Source organism: Oncorhynchus clarkii, chromosome 3, assembly GCF_045791955.1.
Source record: "Oncorhynchus clarkii lewisi isolate Uvic-CL-2024 chromosome 3, UVic_Ocla_1.0, whole genome shotgun sequence".
Classification (NCBI taxonomy): Eukaryota; Metazoa; Chordata; class Actinopteri; order Salmoniformes; family Salmonidae; genus Oncorhynchus; species Oncorhynchus clarkii.
The window spans coordinates 13249109-13267598 of NC_092149.1; the positions used below are offsets into that span (position 1 = coordinate 13249109).

Below are 18490 nucleotides of genomic sequence, written 5' to 3' on the forward strand. Positions count from 1 at the left end.
TTTGGAGAAGTTTTGCCGGTTTGGAGAAGTTTTTCCGGTTTGGAGAAGCTTGGCCAGTTTGGATAAGTTTTTCCGGTTTGGAGAAGCTTGGCCAGTTTGGATCAATTTTTCCGGTTTGGAGAAGCTTGGTGAGTTTGGATAAGTTATTCCGGTTTGGAGAAGCTTGACCAGTTTGGATAAGTTTTTCCGGTTTGGAGAAGCTTGGCCAGTTTGGAGAAGTTTTTCCGGTTTGGAGAAGCTTGACCAGTTTGGAGAAGTTTTTCCGGTTTGGAGAAGTTTTTCCGGTTTGGAGAAGCTTGGCCAGTTTGGAGAAGTTTTGCCGGTTTGGAGAAGCTTGGCCAGTTTGGATAAGTTTTTCCGGTTTGGAGAAGCTTGGCCAGTTTGGATAAGTTTTTCCGGTTTGGAGAATCTTGGCCAATTTGGAGAAGTTTTTCCGGTTTGGAGAAGCTTGGCCAGTTTGGAGAAGTTTTTCCGGTTTGGAGAAGCTTGGCCAGTTTGAAGAAGTTTTGCCGGTTTGGAGAAGCTTGGCCAGTTTGGAGAAGTTTTTCCGGTTTGGAGAAGCTTTGCCAGTTTGGATAAGTTTTTCCGGTTTGGAGAAGCTTGGCCAGTTTGGAGAAGCTTGGCCAGTTTGGAGAAGCTTGGCCAGTTTGGAGAAGTTTTTCCGGTTTGGAGAAGCTTCGCCAGTTTGGATAAGTTTTGCCGGTTTGGAGAAGCTTGACCAGTTTGGAGAAGCTTGGCCAGTTTGGAGAAACTTGGCCAGTTTGGAGAAGCTTTTCCGGTTTTGAGAAGCTTGGCCAGTTTGGAGAAGCTTGGCGAGTTTGGATAAGTTTTTCCGGTTTGGAGAAGCTTGACCAGTTTGGAGAAGCTTGGCCAGTTTGGAGAAACTTGGCCAGTTTGGAGAAGCTTTTCCGGTTTTGAGAAGCTTGGCCAGTTTGGAGAAGCTTGGCCAGTTTGGAGAAGTTTTGCCGGTTTGGAGAAGTTTTTTCCGGTTTGGAGAAGCTTGGCCAATTTGGAGAAGTTTTGCCGGTTTGGAGAAGTTTTTCCGGTTTGGAGAAGCTTGTCCAGTTTGGAGATGTTTTTCCGGTTTGGAGAAGCTTGGCCAGTTTGGATAAGTTTTTCCGGTTTGGAGAAGCTTGGCCAGTTTGGAGATGTTTTTCCGGTTTGGAGAAGCTTGGCCAGTTTGGATAAGTTATTCCGGTTTGGAGAAGCTTGACCAGTTTGGAGAAGTTTTTCCGGTTTGGGGAAGCTTGAACAGTTTGGAGAAGTTTTTCCGGTTTGGATAAGCTTAGCCAATTTGGAGAAGTTTTTCCGGTTTGGAGAAGCTTGGCCAGTTTGGAGAAGTTTTTCCGGTTTGGAGAAGTTTTTCCGGTTTGGAGAAGTTTTTCCGGTTTGGAGAAGTTTTGCCGGTTTGGAGAAGCTTGGCCAGTTTGGAGAAGCTTGGCCAGTTTGGAGATGTTTTTCCGGTTTGGAGAAGCTTGGCCAGTTTGGATAAGTTATTCCGGTTTGGAGAAGCTTGACCAGTTTGGAGAAGTTTTTCCGGTTTGGAGAAGCTTGAACAGTTTGGAGAAGTTTTTCCGGTTTGGATAAGCTTAGCCAATTTGGAGAAGTTTTTCCGGTTTGGAGAAGCTTGGCCAGTTTGGAGAAGTTTTTCCGGTTTGGAGAAGTTTTTCCGGTTTGGAGAAGTTTTTCCGGTTTGGAGAAGTTTTGCCGGTTTGGAGAAGCTTGGCCAGTTTGGAGAAGCTTGGCCAGTTTGGAGAAGTTTTTCCGGTTTGGAGAAGCTTGGCAAGTTCGGAGAAGTTTTTCCGGTTTGGAGAAGCTTGGCCAATTTGGAGAAGTTTTGGCGGTTTGGAGAAGCTTGGCCAGTTTGGAGAAGTTTTTCCGGTTTTGAGAAGCTTGGCCAGTTTGGATAAGTTTTTCCGGTTTGGAGAATCATGGCCAATTTGGAGAAGTTTTTCCGGTTTGGAGAAGCTTGGCCAGTTTGGAGAAGTTTTTCCGGTTTGGAGAAACTTGGCCAGTTTGGAGAAGCTTTTCCGGTTTTGAGAAGCTTGGCCAGTTTGGAGAAGCTTGGCCAGTTTGGAGAAGTTTTGCCGGTTTGGAGAAGTTTTTTCCGGTTTGGAGAAGCTTGGCCAATTTGGAGAAGTTTTGCCGGTTTGGAGAAGTTTTTCCGGTTTGGAGAAGCTTGTCCAGTTTGGAGATGTTTTTCCGGTTTGGAGAAGCTTGGCCAGTTTGGATAAGTTTTTCCGGTTTGGAGAAGCTTGGCCAGTTTGGAGATGTTTTTCCGGTTTGGAGAAGCTTGGCCAGTTTGGATAAGTTATTCCGGTTTGGAGAAGCTTGACCAGTTTGGAGAAGTTTTTCCGGTTTGGAGAAGCTTGAACAGTTTGGAGAAGTTTTTCCGGTTTGGATAAGCTTAACCAATTTGGAGAAGTTTTTCCGGTTTGGAGAAGCTTGGCCAGTTTGGAGAAGTTTTTCCGGTTTGGAGAAGTTTTTCCGGTTTGGAGAAGTTTTTCCGGTTTGGAGAAGTTTTGCCGGTTTGGAGAAGCTTGGCCAGTTTGGAGAAGCTTGGCCAGTTTGGAGATGTTTTTCCGGTTTGGAGAAGCTTGGCCAGTTTGGATAAGTTATTCCGGTTTGGAGAAGCTTGACCAGTTTGGAGAAGTTTTTCCGGTTTGGAGAAGCTTGAACAGTTTGGAGAAGTTTTTCCGGTTTGGATAAGCTTAGCCAATTTGGAGAAGTTTTTCCGGTTTGGAGAAGCTTGGCCAGTTTGGAGAAGTTTTTCCGGTTTGGAGAAGTTTTTCCGGTTTGGAGAAGTTTTTCCGGTTTGGAGAAGTTTTGCCGGTTTGGAGAAGCTTGGCCAGTTTGGAGAAGCTTGGCCAGTTTGGAGAAGTTTTTCCGGTTTGGAGAAGCTTGGCAAGTTCGGAGAAGTTTTTCCGGTTTGGAGAAGCTTGGCCAATTTGGAGAAGTTTTGGCGGTTTGGAGAAGCTTGGCCAGTTTGGAGAAGTTTTTCCGGTTTTGAGAAGCTTGGCCAGTTTGGATAAGTTTTTCCGGTTTGGAGAATCATGGCCAATTTGGAGAAGTTTTTCCGGTTTGGAGAAGCTTGGCCAGTTTGGAGAAGTTTTTCCGGTTTGGAGAAGCTTGGCCAGTTTGAAGAAGTTTTGCCGGTTTGGAGAAGCTTGGCCAGTTTGGAGAAGTTTTTCCGGTTTGGAGAAGCTTGGCCAGTTTGGATAAGTTTTTCCGGTTTGGAGAAGCTTGGCCAGTTTGGAGAAGCTTGGCCAGTTTAGAGAAGTTTTTTCCGGTTTGGAGAAGCTTGGCCAGTTCGGAGAAGTTTTTCCGGTTTGGAGAAGCTTGGCCAGTTTGGAGAAGCTTGGCCAGTTTGGAGAAGCTTGGCCAGTTTGGAGAAGTTTTTCCGGTTTGGAGAAGCTTCGCCAGTTTGGATAAGTTTTGCCGGTTTGGAGAAGCTTGACCAGTTTGGAGAAGCTTGGCCAGTTTGGAGAAACTTGGCCAGTTTGGAGAAGCTTTTCCGGTTTTGAGAAGCTTGGCCAGTTTGGAGAAACTTGGCCAGTTTGGAGAAGCTTTTCCGGTTTTGAGAAGCTTGGCCAGTTTTGAGAAGCTTGGCCAGTTTGGATAAGTTTTTCCGGTTTGGAGAATCATGGCCAATTTGGAGAAGTTTTTCCGGTTTGGAGAAGCTTGGCCAGTTTGGAGAAGTTTTTCCGGTTTGGAGAAGCTTGGCCAGTTTGAAGAAGTTTTGCCGGTTTGGAGAAGCTTGGCCAGTTTGGAGAAGTTTTTCCGGTTTGGAGAAGCTTGGCCAGTTTGGATAAGTTTTTCCGGTTTGGAGAAGCTTGGCCAGTTTGGAGAAGCTTGGCCAGTTTAGAGAAGTTTTTTCCGGTTTGGAGAAGCTTGGCCAGTTCGGAGAAGTTTTTCCGGTTTGGAGAAGCTTGGCCAGTTTGGAGAAGCTTGGCCAGTTTGGAGAAGCTTGGCCAGTTTGGAGAAGTTTTTCCGGTTTGGAGAAGCTTCGCCAGTTTGGATAAGTTTTGCCGGTTTGGAGAAGCTTGACCAGTTTGGAGAAGCTTGGCCAGTTTGGAGAAACTTGGCCAGTTTGGAGAAGCTTTTCCGGTTTTGAGAAGCTTGGCCAGTTTGGAGAAACTTGGCCAGTTTGGAGAAGCTTTTCCGGTTTTGAGAAGCTTGGCCAGTTTGGAGGAGCTTGGCCAGTTTGGAGAAGTTTTGCCGGTTTGGAGAAGTTTTTTCCGGTTTGGAGAAGGTTGGCCAGTTTGGAGAAGTTTTTCCGGTTTGGAGAAGCTTGGCCAGTTTGGATAAGTTTTTCCGGTTTGGAGAAGCTTGGCCAGTTTGGAGAAGTTTTGCCGGTTTGGAGAAGTTTTTCCGGTTTGGAGAAGCTTGGCCAGTTTGGATAAGTTTTTCCGGTTTGGAGAAGCTTGGCCAGTTTGGATCAATTTTTCCGGTTTGGAGAAGCTTGGTGAGTTTGGATAAGTTATTCCGGTTTGGAGAAGCTTGACCAGTTTGGAGAAGTTTTTCCGGTTTGGAGAAGCTTGGCCAGTTTGGAGAAGTTTTTCCGGTTTGGAGAAGCTTGACCAGTTTGGAGAAGTTTTTCCGGTTTGGAGAAGTTTTTCCGGTTTGGAGAAGCTTGGCCAGTTTGGAGAAGTTTTGCCGGTTTGGAGAAGCTTGGCCAGTTTGGATAAGTTTTTCCGGTTTGGAGAAGCTTGGCCAGTTTGGATAAGTTTTTCCGGTTTGGAGAATCTTGGCCAATTTGGAGAAGTTTTTCCGGTTTGGAGAAGCTTGGCCAGTTTGGAGAAGTTTTTCCGGTTTGGAGAAGCTTGGCCAGTTTGAAGAAGTTTTGCCGGTTTGGAGAAGCTTGGCCAGTTTGGAGAAGTTTTTCCGGTTTGGAGAAGCTTTGCCAGTTTGGATAAGTTTTTCCGGTTTGGAGAAGCTTGGCCAGTTTGGAGAAGCTTGGCCAGTTTGGAGAAGCTTGGCCAGTTTGGAGAAGTTTTTCCGGTTTGGAGAAGCTTCGCCAGTTTGGATAAGTTTTGCCGGTTTGGAGAAGCTTGACCAGTTTGGAGAAGCTTGGCCAGTTTGGAGAAACTTGGCCAGTTTGGAGAAGCTTTTCCGGTTTTGAGAAGCTTGGCCAGTTTGGAGAAGCTTGGCGAGTTTGGATAAGTTTTTCCGGTTTGGAGAAGCTTGACCAGTTTGGAGAAGCTTGGCCAGTTTGGAGAAACTTGGCCAGTTTGGAGAAGCTTTTCCGGTTTTGAGAAGCTTGGCCAGTTTGGAGAAGCTTGGCCAGTTTGGAGAAGTTTTGCCGGTTTGGAGAAGTTTTTTCCGGTTTGGAGAAGCTTGGCCAATTTGGAGAAGTTTTGCCGGTTTGGAGAAGTTTTTCCGGTTTGGAGAAGCTTGTCCAGTTTGGAGATGTTTTTCCGGTTTGGAGAAGCTTGGCCAGTTTGGATAAGTTTTTCCGGTTTGGAGAAGCTTGGCCAGTTTGGAGATGTTTTTCCGGTTTGGAGAAGCTTGGCCAGTTTGGATAAGTTATTCCGGTTTGGAGAAGCTTGACCAGTTTGGAGAAGTTTTTCCGGTTTGGAAGCTTGAACAGTTTGGAGAAGTTTTTCCGGTTTGGATAAGCTTAGCCAATTTGGAGAAGTTTTTCCGGTTTGGAGAAGCTTGGCCAGTTTGGAGAAGTTTTTCCGGTTTGGAGAAGTTTTTCCGGTTGGAGAAGTTTTTCCGGTTTGGAGAAGTTTTGCCGGTTTGGAGAAGCTTGGCCAGTTTGGAGAAGCTTGGCCAGTTTGGAGATGTTTTTCCGGTTTGGAGAAGCTTGGCCAGTTTGGATTTGGAGAAGTTTTTCCGGTTTGGAGAAGCTTGAACAGTTTGGAGAAGTTTTTCCGGTTTGGATAAGCTTAGCCAATTTGGAGAAGTTTTTCCGGTTTGGAGAAGCTTGGCCAGTTTGGAGAAGTTTTTCCGGTTTGGAGAAGTTTTTCCGGTTTGGAGAAGTTTTTCCGGTTTGGAGAAGTTTTGCCGGTTTGGAGAAGCTTGGCCAGTTTGGAGAAGCTTGGCCAGTTTGGAGAAGTTTTTCCGGTTTGGAGAAGCTTGGCAAGTTCGGAGAAGTTTTTCCGGTTTGGAGAAGCTTGGCCAATTTGGAGAAGTTTTGGCGGTTTGGAGAAGCTTGGCCAGTTTGGAGAAGTTTTTCCGGTTTTGAGAAGCTTGGCCAGTTTGGATAAGTTTTTCCGGTTTGGAGAATCATGGCCAATTTGGAGAAGTTTTTCCGGTTTGGAGAAGCTTGGCCAGTTTGGAGAAGTTTTTCCGGTTTGGAGAAGCTTGGCCAGTTTGAAGAAGTTTTGCCGGTTTGGAGAAGCTTGGCCAGTTTGGAGAAGTTTTTCCGGTTTGGAGAAGCTTGGCCAGTTTGGATAAGTTTTTCCGGTTTGGAGAAGCTTGGCCAGTTTGGAGAAGCTTGGCCAGTTTAGAGAAGTTTTTTCCGGTTTGGAGAAGCTTGGCCAGTTCGGAGAAGTTTTTCCGGTTTGGAGAAGCTTGGCCAGTTTGGAGAAGCTTGGCCAGTTTGGAGAAGCTTGGCCAGTTTGGAGAAGTTTTTCCGGTTTGGAGAAGCTTCGCCAGTTTGGATAAGTTTTGCCGGTTTGGAGAAGCTTGACCAGTTTGGAGAAGCTTGGCCAGTTTGGAGAAACTTGGCCAGTTTGGAGAAGCTTTTCCGGTTTTGAGAAGCTTGGCCAGTTTGGAGAAACTTGGCCAGTTTGGAGAAGCTTTTCCGGTTTTGAGAAGCTTGGCCAGTTTGGAGGAGCTTGGCCAGTTTGGAGAAGTTTTGCCGGTTTGGAGAAGTTTTTTCCGGTTTGGAGAAGGTTGGCCAGTTTGGAGAAGTTTTTCCGGTTTGGAGAAGCTTGGCCAGTTTGGATAAGTTTTTCCGGTTTGGAGAAGCTTGGCCAGTTTGGAGAAGTTTTGCCGGTTTGGAGAAGTTTTTCCGGTTTGGAGAAGCTTGGCCAGTTTGGATAAGTTTTTCCGGTTTGGAGAAGCTTGGCCAGTTTGGATCAATTTTTCCGGTTTGGAGAAGCTTGGTGAGTTTGGATAAGTTATTCCGGTTTGGAGAAGCTTGACCAGTTTGGAGAAGTTTTTCCGGTTTGGAGAAGCTTGGCCAGTTTGGAGAAGTTTTTCCGGTTTGGAGAAGCTTGACCAGTTTGGAGAAGTTTTTCCGGTTTGGAGAAGTTTTTCCGGTTTGGAGAAGCTTGGCCAGTTTGGAGAAGTTTTGCCGGTTTGGAGAAGCTTGGCCAGTTTGGATAAGTTTTTCCGGTTTGGAGAAGCTTGGCCAGTTTGGATAAGTTTTTCCGGTTTGGAGAATCTTGGCCAATTTGGAGAAGTTTTTCCGGTTTGGAGAAGCTTGGCCAGTTTGGAGAAGTTTTTCCGGTTTGGAGAAGCTTGGCCAGTTTGAAGAAGTTTTGCCGGTTTGGAGAAGCTTGGCCAGTTTGGAGAAGTTTTTCTGGTTTGGAGAAGCTTTGCCAGTTTGGATAAGTTTTTCCGGTTTGGAGAAGCTTGGCCAGTTTGGAGAAGCTTGGCCAGTTTGGAGAAGCTTGGCCAGTTTGGAGAAGTTTTTCCGGTTTGGAGAAGCTTCGCCAGTTTGGATAAGTTTTGCCGGTTTGGAGAAGCTTGACCAGTTTGGAGAAGCTTGGCCAGTTTGGAGAAACTTGGCCAGTTTGGAGAAGCTTTTCCGGTTTTGAGAAGCTTGGCCAGTTTGGAGAAGCTTGGCGAGTTTGGATAAGTTTTTCCGGTTTGGAGAAGCTTGACCAGTTTGGAGAAGCTTGGCCAGTTTGGAGAAACTTGGCCAGTTTGGAGAAGCTTTTCCGGTTTTGAGAAGCTTGGCCAGTTTGGAGAAGCTTGGCCAGTTTGGAGAAGTTTTGCCGGTTTGGAGAAGTTTTTTCCGGTTTGGAGAAGCTTGGCCAATTTGGAGAAGTTTTGCCGGTTTGGAGAAGTTTTTCCGGTTTGGAGAAGCTTGTCCAGTTTGGAGATGTTTTTCCGGTTTGGAGAAGCTTGGCCAGTTTGGATAAGTTTTTCCGGTTTGGAGAAGCTTGGCCAGTTTGGAGATGTTTTTCCGGTTTGGAGAAGCTTGGCCAGTTTGGATAAGTTATTCCGGTTTGGAGAAGCTTGACCAGTTTGGAGAAGTTTTTCCGGTTTGGGGAAGCTTGAACAGTTTGGAGAAGTTTTTCCGGTTTGGATAAGCTTAGCCAATTTGGAGAAGTTTTTCCGGTTTGGAGAAGCTTGGCCAGTTTGGAGAAGTTTTTCCGGTTTGGAGAAGTTTTTCCGGTTTGGAGAAGTTTTTCCGGTTTGGAGAAGTTTTGCCGGTTTGGAGAAGCTTGGCCAGTTTGGAGAAGCTTGGCCAGTTTGGAGATGTTTTTCCGGTTTGGAGAAGCTTGGCCAGTTTGGATAAGTTATTCCGGTTTGGAGAAGCTTGACCAGTTTGGAGAAGTTTTTCCGGTTTGGAGAAGCTTGAACAGTTTGGAGAAGTTTTTCCGGTTTGGATAAGCTTAGCCAATTTGGAGAAGTTTTTCCGGTTTGGAGAAGCTTGGCCAGTTTGGAGAAGTTTTTCCGGTTTGGAGAAGTTTTTCCGGTTTGGAGAAGTTTTTCCGGTTTGGAGAAGTTTTGCCGGTTTGGAGAAGCTTGGCCAGTTTGGAGAAGCTTGGCCAGTTTGGAGAAGTTTTTCCGGTTTGGAGAAGCTTGGCAAGTTCGGAGAAGTTTTTCCGGTTTGGAGAAGCTTGGCCAATTTGGAGAAGTTTTGGCGGTTTGGAGAAGCTTGGCCAGTTTGGAGAAGTTTTTCCGGTTTGGAGAAGCTTGGCCAGTTTGGATAAGTTTTTCCGGTTTGGAGAATCATGGCCAATTTGGAGAAGTTTTTCCGGTTTGGAGAAGCTTGGCCAGTTTGGAGAAGTTTTTCCGGTTTGGAGAAGCTTGGCCAGTTTGAAGAAGTTTTGCCGGTTTGGAGAAGCTTGGCCAGTTTGGAGAAGTTTTTCCGGTTTGGAGAAGCTTGGCCAGTTTGGATAAGTTTTTCCGGTTTGGAGAAGCTTGGCCAGTTTGGAGAAGCTTGGCCAGTTTAGAGAAGTTTTTTCCGGTTTGGAGAAGCTTGGCCAGTTCGGAGAAGTTTTTCCGGTTTGGAGAAGCTTGGCCAGTTTGGAGAAGCTTGGCCAGTTTGGAGAAGCTTGGCCAGTTTGGAGAAGTTTTTCTGGTTTGGAGAAGCTTCGTCAGTTTGGATAAGTTTTGCCGGTTTGGAGAAGCTTGACCAGTTTGGAGAAGCTTGGCCAGTTTGGAGAAACTTGGCCAGTTTGGAGAAGCTTTTCCGGTTTTGAGAAGCTTGGCCAGTTTGGAGAAGCTTGGCGAGTTTGGATAAGTTTTTCCGGTTTGGAGAAGCTTGACCAGTTTGGAGAAGCTTGGCCAGTTTGGAGAAACTTGGCCAGTTTGGAGAAGCTTTTCCGGTTTTGAGAAGCTTGGCCAGTTTGGAGAAGCTTGGCCAGTTTGGAGAAGTTTTGCCGGTTTGGAGAAGTTTTTTCCGGTTTGGAGGTTGGCCAGTTTGGAGAAGTTTTTCCGGTTTGGAGAAGCTTGGCCAGTTTGGATAAGTTTTTCCGGTTTGGAGAAGCTTGGCCAGTTTGGAGAAGTTTTGCCGGTTTGGAGAAGTTTTTCCGGTTTGGAGAAGCTTGGCCAGTTTGGATCAATTTTTCCGGTTTGGAGAAGCTTGGTGAGTTTGGATAAGTTATTCCGGTTTGGAGAAGCTTGACCAGTTTGGAGAAGTTTTTCCGGTTTGGAGAAGCTTGGCCAATTTGGAGAAGTTTTTCCGGTTTGGAGAAGCTTGGCCAGTTTGGAGAAGTTTTTCCGGTTTGGAGAAGCTTGACCAGTTTGGAGAAGTTTTTCCGGTTTGGAGAAGTTTTTCCGGTTTGGAGAAGCTTGGCCAGTTTGGAGAAGTTTTGCCGGTTTGGAGAAGCTTGGCCAGTTTGGATAAGTTTTTCCGGTTTGGAGAATCTTGGCCAATTTGGAGAAGTTTTTCCGGTTTGGAGAAGCTTGGCCAGTTTGGAGAAGTTTTTCCGGTTTGGAGAAGCTTGGCCAGTTTAAAGAAGTTTTGCCGGTTTGGAGAAGCTTGGCCAGTTTGGAGAAGTTTTTCCGGTTTGGAGAAGCTTTGCCAGTTTGGATAAGTTTTTCCGGTTTGGAGAAGCTTGGCCAGTTTGGAGAAGCTTGGCCAGTTTAGAGAAGTTTTTTCCGGTTTGGAGAAGCTTGGCCAGTTCGGATAAGTTTTTCCGGTTTGGAGAAGCTTGGCCAGTTTGGAGAAGCTTGGCCAGTTTGGAGAAGCTTGGCCAGTTTGGAGAAGTTTTTCCGGTTTGGAGAAGCTTCGCCAGTTTGGATAAGTTTTGCCGGTTTGGAGAAGCTTGACCAGTTTGGAGAAGCTTGGCCAGTTTGGAGAAACTTGGCCAGTTTGGAGAAGCTTTTCCGGTTTTGAGAAGCTTGGCAAGTTTGGAGAAGCTTGGCGAGTTTGGATAAGTTTTTCCGGTTTGGAGAAGCTTGACCAGTTTGGAGAAGCTTGGCCAGTTTGGAGAAACTTGGCCAGTTTGGAGAAGCTTTTCCGGTTTTGAGAAGCTTGGCCAGTTTGGAGAAGCTTGGCCAGTTTGGAGAAGTTTTGCCGGTTTGGAGAAGTTTTTTCCGGTTTGGAGAAGCTTGGCCAGTTTGGAGAAGTTTTGCCGGTTTGGAGAAGTTTTTCCGGTTTGGAGAAGCTTGGCCAGTTTGGAGATGTTTTTCCGGTTTGGAGAAGCTTGGCCAGTTTGGATAAGTTTTTCCGGTTTGGAGAAGCTTGGCCAGTTTGGATAAATTTTTCCGGTTTGGAGAAGCTTGGTGAGTTTGGATAAGTTATTCCGGTTTGGAGAAGCTTGAATAGTTGGGAGAAGTTTTTCCGGTTTGGATAAGCTTAGCCAATTTGGAGAAGTTTTTCCGGTTTGGAGATGCTTGGCCAGTTTGGAGAAGTTTTTCCGGTTTGGAGAAGTTTTTCCGGTTTGGAGAAGTTTTTCCGGTTTGGAGAAGTTTTGCCGGTTTGGAGAAGCTTGGCCAGTTTGGAGAAGCTTGGCCAGTTTGGAGAAGTTTTTCCGGTTTGGAGAAGCTTGGCAAGTTCGGAGAAGTTTTTCCGGTTTGGAGAAGCTTGGCCAATTTGGAGAAGTTTTTCCGGTTTGGAGAAGCTTGGCCAGTTTGGAGATGTTTTTCCGGTTTGGAGAAGCTTGGCCAGTTTGGATAAGTTTTTCCGGTTTGGAGAAGCTTGGCCAGTTTGGATAAATTTTTCCGGTTTGGAGAAGCTTGGTGAGTTTGGATAAGTTATTCCGGTTTGGAGAAGCTTGAATAGTTGGGAGAAGTTTTTCCGGTTTGGATAAGCTTAGCCAATTTGGAGAAGTTTTTCCGGTTTGGAGAAGCTTGGCCAGTTTGGAGAAGTTTTTCCGGTTTGGAGAAGTTTTTCCGGTTTGGAGAAGTTTTTCCGGTTTGGAGAAGTTTTGCCGGTTTGGAGAAGCTTGGCCAGTTTGGAGAAGCTTGGCCAGTTTGGAGAAGTTTTTCCGGTTTGGAGAAGCTTGGCAAGTTCGGAGAAGTTTTTCCGGTTTGGAGAAGCTTGGCCAATTTGGAGAAGTTTTTCCGGTTTGGAGAAGCTTGGCCAGTTTGGAGAAGTTTTTCCGGTTTGGAGAAGCTTGACCAGTTTGGAGAAGTTTTTCCGGTTTGGAGAAGTTTTTCCGGTTTGGAGAAGCTTGGCCAGTTTGGAGAAGTTTTGACGGTTTGGAGAAGCTTGGCCAGTTTGGAGAAGTTTTTCCGGTTTGGAGAAGCTTGGCCAGTTTGGATACGTTTTTCCGGTTTGGAGAATCTTGGCCAATTTGGATAAGTTTTTCCGGTTTGGAGAAGCTTGGCCAGTTTGGAGAAGTTTTTCCGGTTTGGAGAAGCTTGGCCAGTTTGAAGAAGTTTTGCCGGTTTGGAGAAGCTTGGCCAGTTTGGAGAAGTTTTTCCGGTTTGGAGAAGCTTGGCCAGTTTGGATAAGTTTTTCCGGTTTGGAGAAGCTTGGCCAGTTTGGAGAAGCTTGGCCAGTTTAGAGAAGTTTTTCCGGTTTGGAGAAGCTTGGCCAGTTCGGAGAAGTTTTTCCGGTTTGGAGAAGCTTGGCCAGTTTGGAGAAGCTTGGCCAGTTTGGAGAAACTTGGCCAGTTTGGAGAAGCTTTTCCGGTTTTGAGAAGCTTGGCCAGTTTGGAGAAGCTTGGCGAGTTTGGATAAGTTTTTCCGGTTTGGAGAAGCTTGACCAGTTTGGAGAAGCTTGGCCAGTTTGGAGAAACTTGGCCAGTTTGGAGAAGCTTTTCCGGTTTTGAGAAGCTTGGCCAGTTTGGAGAAGCTTGGCCAGTTTGGAGAAGTTTTTCCGGTTTGGAGAAGCTTGGCCAGTTTGGATAAGTTTTTACGGTTTGGAGAAGCTTGGCGAGTTTTGATAAGTTTTTCCGGTTTGGAGAAGCTTGGCCAGTTTGGAGAAGTTTTTCCGGTTTGGAGAAGCGTGGCCAGTTTGGAGAAGCTTGGCCAGTTTGGAGAAGTTTTTCCGGTTTGGAGAAGCTTGGCCAGTTTGGAGAAGCTTGGCCAGTTTGGAGAAGTTTTTCCGGTTTGGAGAAGCTTGGCCAGTTTGAAGAAGTTTTGCCGGTTTGGAGAAGCTTTGCCAGTTTGGAGAAGTTTTTCCAGTTTGGAGAAGCTTGGCCAGTTTGGAGAAGCTTGGCCAGTTTGGAGATGTTTTTACGGTTTGGAGAAGCTTGGCGAGTTTGGATAAGTTTTTCCGGTTTGGAGAAGCTTGACCAATTTGGAGAAGTTTTTCCTGTTTGGAGAAGCTTGGTCAGTTTGGACAAGTTTTTCCGGTTTGGAGAAGCTTGGCCAGTTTGGAGATGTTTTTCCGGTTTGGAGAAGCTTGGCCAGTTTGGATACGTTTTTACGGTTTGGAGAAGCTTGGCCAGTTTGGATAAGTTTTTCCGGTTTGGAGAAGCTTGACCAGTTTGGAGATGTTTTTCCGGTTTGGAGACCTTGTCCAATTTGGAGAAGTTTTTCCTGTTTGGAGAAGCTTGGTCAGTTTGGACAAGTTTTTCCGGTTTGGAGAAGCTTGGCCAGTTTGGAGATGTTTTTCCGGTTTGGAGAAGCTTGGCCAGTTTGGATACGTTTTTACGGTTTGGAGAAGCTTGGCCAGTTTGGATAAGTTTTTCCGGTTTGGAGAAGCTTGACCAGTTTGGAGATGTTTTTCCGGTTTGGAGAAGCTTGGCCAGTTTGGATAAGTTTTTACGGTTTGGAGAAGCTTGGCCAGTTTGGATAAGTTTTTCCGGTTTGGAGAAGCTTGACCAGTTTGGAGAAGTTTTTCCGGTTTGGAGAAGCTTGGTCAGTTTGGAGAAGTTTTTCCGGTTTGGAGAAGCTTGTCCAGTTTGGAGAAGATTTTCCATTTTGGAGAAGCTTGGCCAGTTTGGAGAACGCTGCAGTGTTACTACATTCTTCTTAACTGAAAAGTAGTTCGATGAATAACTACAGTCAGAAGAAGAGGTATTCACTCTCATTCAAAGACATTAGACATATGCAGGGATTTCTACTTTCTGTATGTTTTCTGTTATTGTTTGGTTACTATGGTGATACAGTCATGTGAAGTAATCATTCACTTTAGAAAATATAATATAATAAAATATAAATTGTTCAGTAACTAGTTCACATGAAGAACTAGTTCACATGTACATTAGAGTTTCCATTTCCATCAGATAAAGAGGGACAAGGAGAGGAAAGGGGAGGGGAGAGTGGGGTGTGGTAATCAATGTATAAAACCAACCATCCCTCTCTTCCTCACTCCCTCTCTCTCTCTTTCTCTGACTGTCCAACTCCTCGCACAACTTCGGTGAGTGAAAACTAAACCTAGTAAAACATGTACCTGAGTGCCTCGCTAATAAAACCTTCAGTTTGTTTTAGCTGTGTTGTCTCTGATATGTTAGATGTGTCAAATTATACATTCTCAATGGGGGGTTTACAACATTTATTTGCAATTGTGTGTAGTTTAATGTTTTATACTTGACTGCAAAAGTATGAATGACTTCAGGGTGTGCTTTGCAACAGTTAGTAAGCGCCTGTCTACACTGTTTGTGCTCTTGAGCCAAGCTCTGCGGAGGGCGTAACTCTGTCTGCCTTTCCATTCAAACGTGTGGGTGCTACTCAGAGCACTACGCAGTTTAAATGAAAGAATCTCTCTTCTCTTCCTCCTCCTCCCCTCTCTCTCCCTCAATCCTTCCATAGTGCAGAACACTACCTCTTTCTATCCTCCATACCACCCTCTCTCTCTCGCTCTCTCTTTCCTTCACTCTGTCCTTACCATAAACTCTCTCTCCCCTCGCTCTGATCATTCTGTGAGTAGAGTGTGTTTCTAGTTATCAGATGGGCAGTCAGGGGGGGGGGGGTAAGAAGGTGTGTCTGATTGGATGCCTGCTGGTCCTGGTGCAGCAGACAGTGACTCAGAGAGAGATCAGTGGAGTCCACCACAGTGACTGGGGTTGTTCCTTACAACTATAATGTTGTGCTTACCATGTTCGTACTGTATGGTTGCTTCAACGTCCTTATTTGACCGCACTTACTGCAAGTCACACTGGAGAGGAGGGTCAGCTAAATGAGGGATTTACATTACAGACGCTTCCTTAAACTCAAGAACTAGACTATGGGTAGGCAGAGAAAGAGAGAATAGAGAGAGCCACCTCCCTATATAGTGGTGAGATATGTGAAGGGACAGAGTGAAGAGGCACACCTTAACCTAACTAGATAGAAAGAGGGTGGAGACAGGTGAGGGGTGGGGAGGTGCTGGGATTTCTATGTTATTGTTTGCCTGAAATTACCAACGCGGCTTTCAGCCTGCCCACCAATTTCCTCCCATCTGTCTTTTTGTCTATGTGTCTGTCCCTCTCTCTCTATCTTTCTCTTTATATATATATACTTTATATCTTTCTCTCCTTAAAATCCCCCAGAGTTAATGAGAGAGACATGCTAGGGCGTTGGCTAGAGCCATCTCTGTTTGTGTTTAAACAACTCAGCCCCCTCTTCTCTTCCTTTCTCCAATCCATATCCGCCTCTCTTTCTCTTATTGCCTCTGTTGCGTTGCTCTCCGTCTCTCCTCCCCCTCTCTTTCTCTTCCTCCCTTTGTGGTAGAGATGTAGAACTTGTTTGCAGTAGTGGGGTGTGGTGTGTGTGTAACAACCGTGTGCAACAACCATTAATATTCTTTAAACCCTCTATTCAACCTGAACCTTATGTTTAAACACGATTAAACCAGTGCCAACATTACTTTATTTCCCAGACATGTATGGAATGGTAACCCGAATGTAAGATAAAAATAGATTTGAATTGGATAATTCAGTCAACAATAAGACATTTATCCCTTTAACTTAGTTTCTGGGATTTCACATTTCAAAAAGTCAAATAAATTAATCAAATATTTCATATAATGTTGATAATATTAGATGTATTATACTGTGAATACAGAGTAAGCAAACATTCCTCTCTCTGTGCGTGGACATCATGATAGCATCCTGCTATCATAATAAAACATTGATAATACCACAAATTAATAACCTATACTTGTACCTCCATTCTCTCTCTCTCTCTCTCTCTCTCTCTCTCTCTCTCTCTCTCTCTCTCTCTCTCTCTCTCTCTCTCTCTCTCTCTCTCTCTCTCTCTCTCTCTCTCTCTCTCTCTCTCTCTCTCTCTCTCTCTCTCTCTCTCTCTCTCTCTCTCTCTCTCTCTCTCTCTGTGTGTGTTGTAGTCACCATGGCACAGGTCCAGCAGGGTATGGCATTGCTCATCTCAGCCTTCCACAAGTACTCTGGCAAGGAGGGCGACAAGACGACCCTGAGCAAGGGAGAACTCAAAGATCTGCTCAATGCTGAGCTTGGAGAGATCATGGGGGTGAGTGCATCCTAGGAACAGTTCAGTTCAGTCATGCTTTATTAGCAGCACAACCAAATACAATACTGCTAAAGACAGACACCATTGAAATATTGAATTGCTTGGAACATCACAAACACATGACCCGCCTCATCCAATAGAATAACTTAATCTCTCACACCTTTATAAACAAATAACTGTGTGGATTCTAGTTTTAACTTCTGAAATCAAAGTCTCACCCATTACCTCTCTCTCTCTCTGATCATTATAACAGAAAAACACTGACCAGGCAAAGGTTGACAAGATCTTCAAAGATCTGGACGCTAACTCAGATGGCAGTGTGGACTTCCAGGAGTATGTCACACTGGTGGCCTGCCTGACCATGATGTGCAATGAGTTCTTCACCAAGAAGTGAAACAGCTCCCCCTGCCCACTCTCCACAGAACAGCAGCTCTTGCTCCATGAGTGAATTCATGATAAGATTAGCAAGATCCTCAATGCAGGTTCAAAGGGACAGAGATGCAGGTTTACACACATACACAGAAAAAGGGTTGGGTTGATTATACACACCACACATAGACAGACAGGTGAAGGACACAGACACAGACATGTACACATACAGACATATAGGCTACTATCTCATGAGATGGAGAGGAAGCTCTTTGGTTTGTTTAAAGTGAAAAATGAAATAAACTATTTTAATATGTTTGGAAGAAAGCTGACTTATCATTTGTGCAGGTGTGTGTGTGTGTGTGTGTGTGTGTGTGTGTGTGTGTGTGTGTGTGTGTGTGTGTGTGTGTGTGTGTGTGTGTGTCTGTGTGTCTGTGTGTCTGTGTGTCTGTGTGTCTGTGTGTTTGTGCATGTGTGATTGCCTGTGTATGTCCTAAATAGGATACAGCAAGCAACATGAATCAAACATGAACCTTTGTTTTCAGACACCTGGTGAAATAATACAATATGTTGATTATGTCAACGTAACCCAAAATCACACAATGAAATTAGGGGTTATGAGGCATAGCCTATATTTGACTACTTAATTACGTCACAATATTGTTATCTACTCCAGAGCCAGTAAGAATACAGGAAGTCAACTGTTACTGTATAAAGCCGCCCTGCATAAACCGGAAATAAATAGATTAGCCAATCAGACACCTGGCTGCTGGATGGAATAAGGAAGTAATCTGCATAGGCTAATCCTAATCCACAGACAAAGGCCATTTTAATCGTAGATCTTCTCGGCAGGCTGGGCGCGACTGGCTGGGTCTGTGGGATTGATCCACCAAAGATTGGAGGATACCCAAAATCTATTTCTCCAATAGGAATCCCAGATCACGCTTGTGACAGCACGCACATGGATCTATTCTTCCTCTCTCCCATTGACCTCAATACAACCACATGGTGATCTGTTCAACTACCCCTGTTCTGTAGTTGTTCATGGAAGTAATTGTTGGATGTGCTAAGTTTAAACCCTCTCTGACTCTCTACCTACTACAGGTAGTAACCGGCTTTTGCACAGAAGGCTGTAGTGAATGGAGGTGGATGGAAGCGCCTTTGATGTGGTTTAGATAATCTATTGTTTGCTTTTGGCTGTCTGGTGACATGTTCGGCAGTGTGAAGAAAATCATCTCTCTGTTTGAGACTCGACGGCAGCCTCGCCCCCTCTCTCTACCTCCTTCCCTCCATCCATCTCTCTCTCCATCTCTAACTCCTTCCCTCCCTCCATCTCGACCTCCTTCCCTCCATCCATCTCTCCATCCAATCTCTAACTCCTTCCCTTCCTCCATCTTTCTTCATCTCTTCCCCAATCCCCTACCTTCCTCCCTATCCCCTCTCTGTCCCCCTTAAAGGGACACTCCTCTCCTTTCGCCTCCCTCTCTGGCTACCCTTCCTCCCTATCCCCTCTCTGTCCCCCTTATAGGGACACTCCTCTCCTTTCGCCTCCCTCTCCGGCTACCCTTCCTCCCTATCCCCTCTCTGTCCCCCTTAAAGGGACACTCCTTTCCTTTCGCCTCCCTCTCCGGCTACCCTTCCTCCCTCTCCCCCAGTTGTAGTTTTTCACAGTGAGAGAAAGAGAGAGAGCGAGAGAGATAGAGAGAGAAAGGAAGCTGACAGTCTCGGTCCCTGCACACAAATATTCCCTGGCCTGTTTACCAACAAAAGGCACGCACCATGACTACCATGACTCATTCATGACTCATACCACATGGATGTGGCCGGACATATACTGTTCACCAAGGCACATTGCAGGCAGGTATACACACAAACACATTATAATATATGCCATTTAGCAGCACGGAGCACAGACATACAGACATGCACACACACACACACACACATACACACACACGGTCCTGAGGTTGGCACCAGACTGGTTGTAGAGGAGCATTTTCCCACAACACATCCCAAGTGTAGTGGATGTTTAGTAAACCATGTCCATTGACAGCAGTTAACAGTAATGTTACCATGTCATATTTTTCTACTGACGAAACCAAGACCAGTCTAGGATATCTGACTGTCAGTGCTAGTTGTCTGAGAAGGTCGTACAGGGTAACAGCCTGAACAGAGCAGCAGACCAGAC

General features: G+C 45.5%; 1 protein-coding gene across 1 annotated transcript; it reads left to right on the top strand.

Moving 5' to 3' along the window:
* The first annotated feature begins 13821 nt into the window (after positions 1-13821).
* On the top strand, positions 13822-16618 carry LOC139388252 (ictacalcin-like). The gene is made up of 3 exons (XM_071134805.1): positions 13822-13885; positions 15791-15933; positions 16187-16618. The coding sequence occupies exons 2-3, from the start codon at positions 15796-15798 to the stop codon at positions 16325-16327; spliced, it is 279 nt and encodes a 92-aa protein (XP_070990906.1). The 5' UTR covers positions 13822-13885; positions 15791-15795; the 3' UTR covers positions 16328-16618.
* Positions 16619-18490: the final 1872 nt, after the last annotated feature.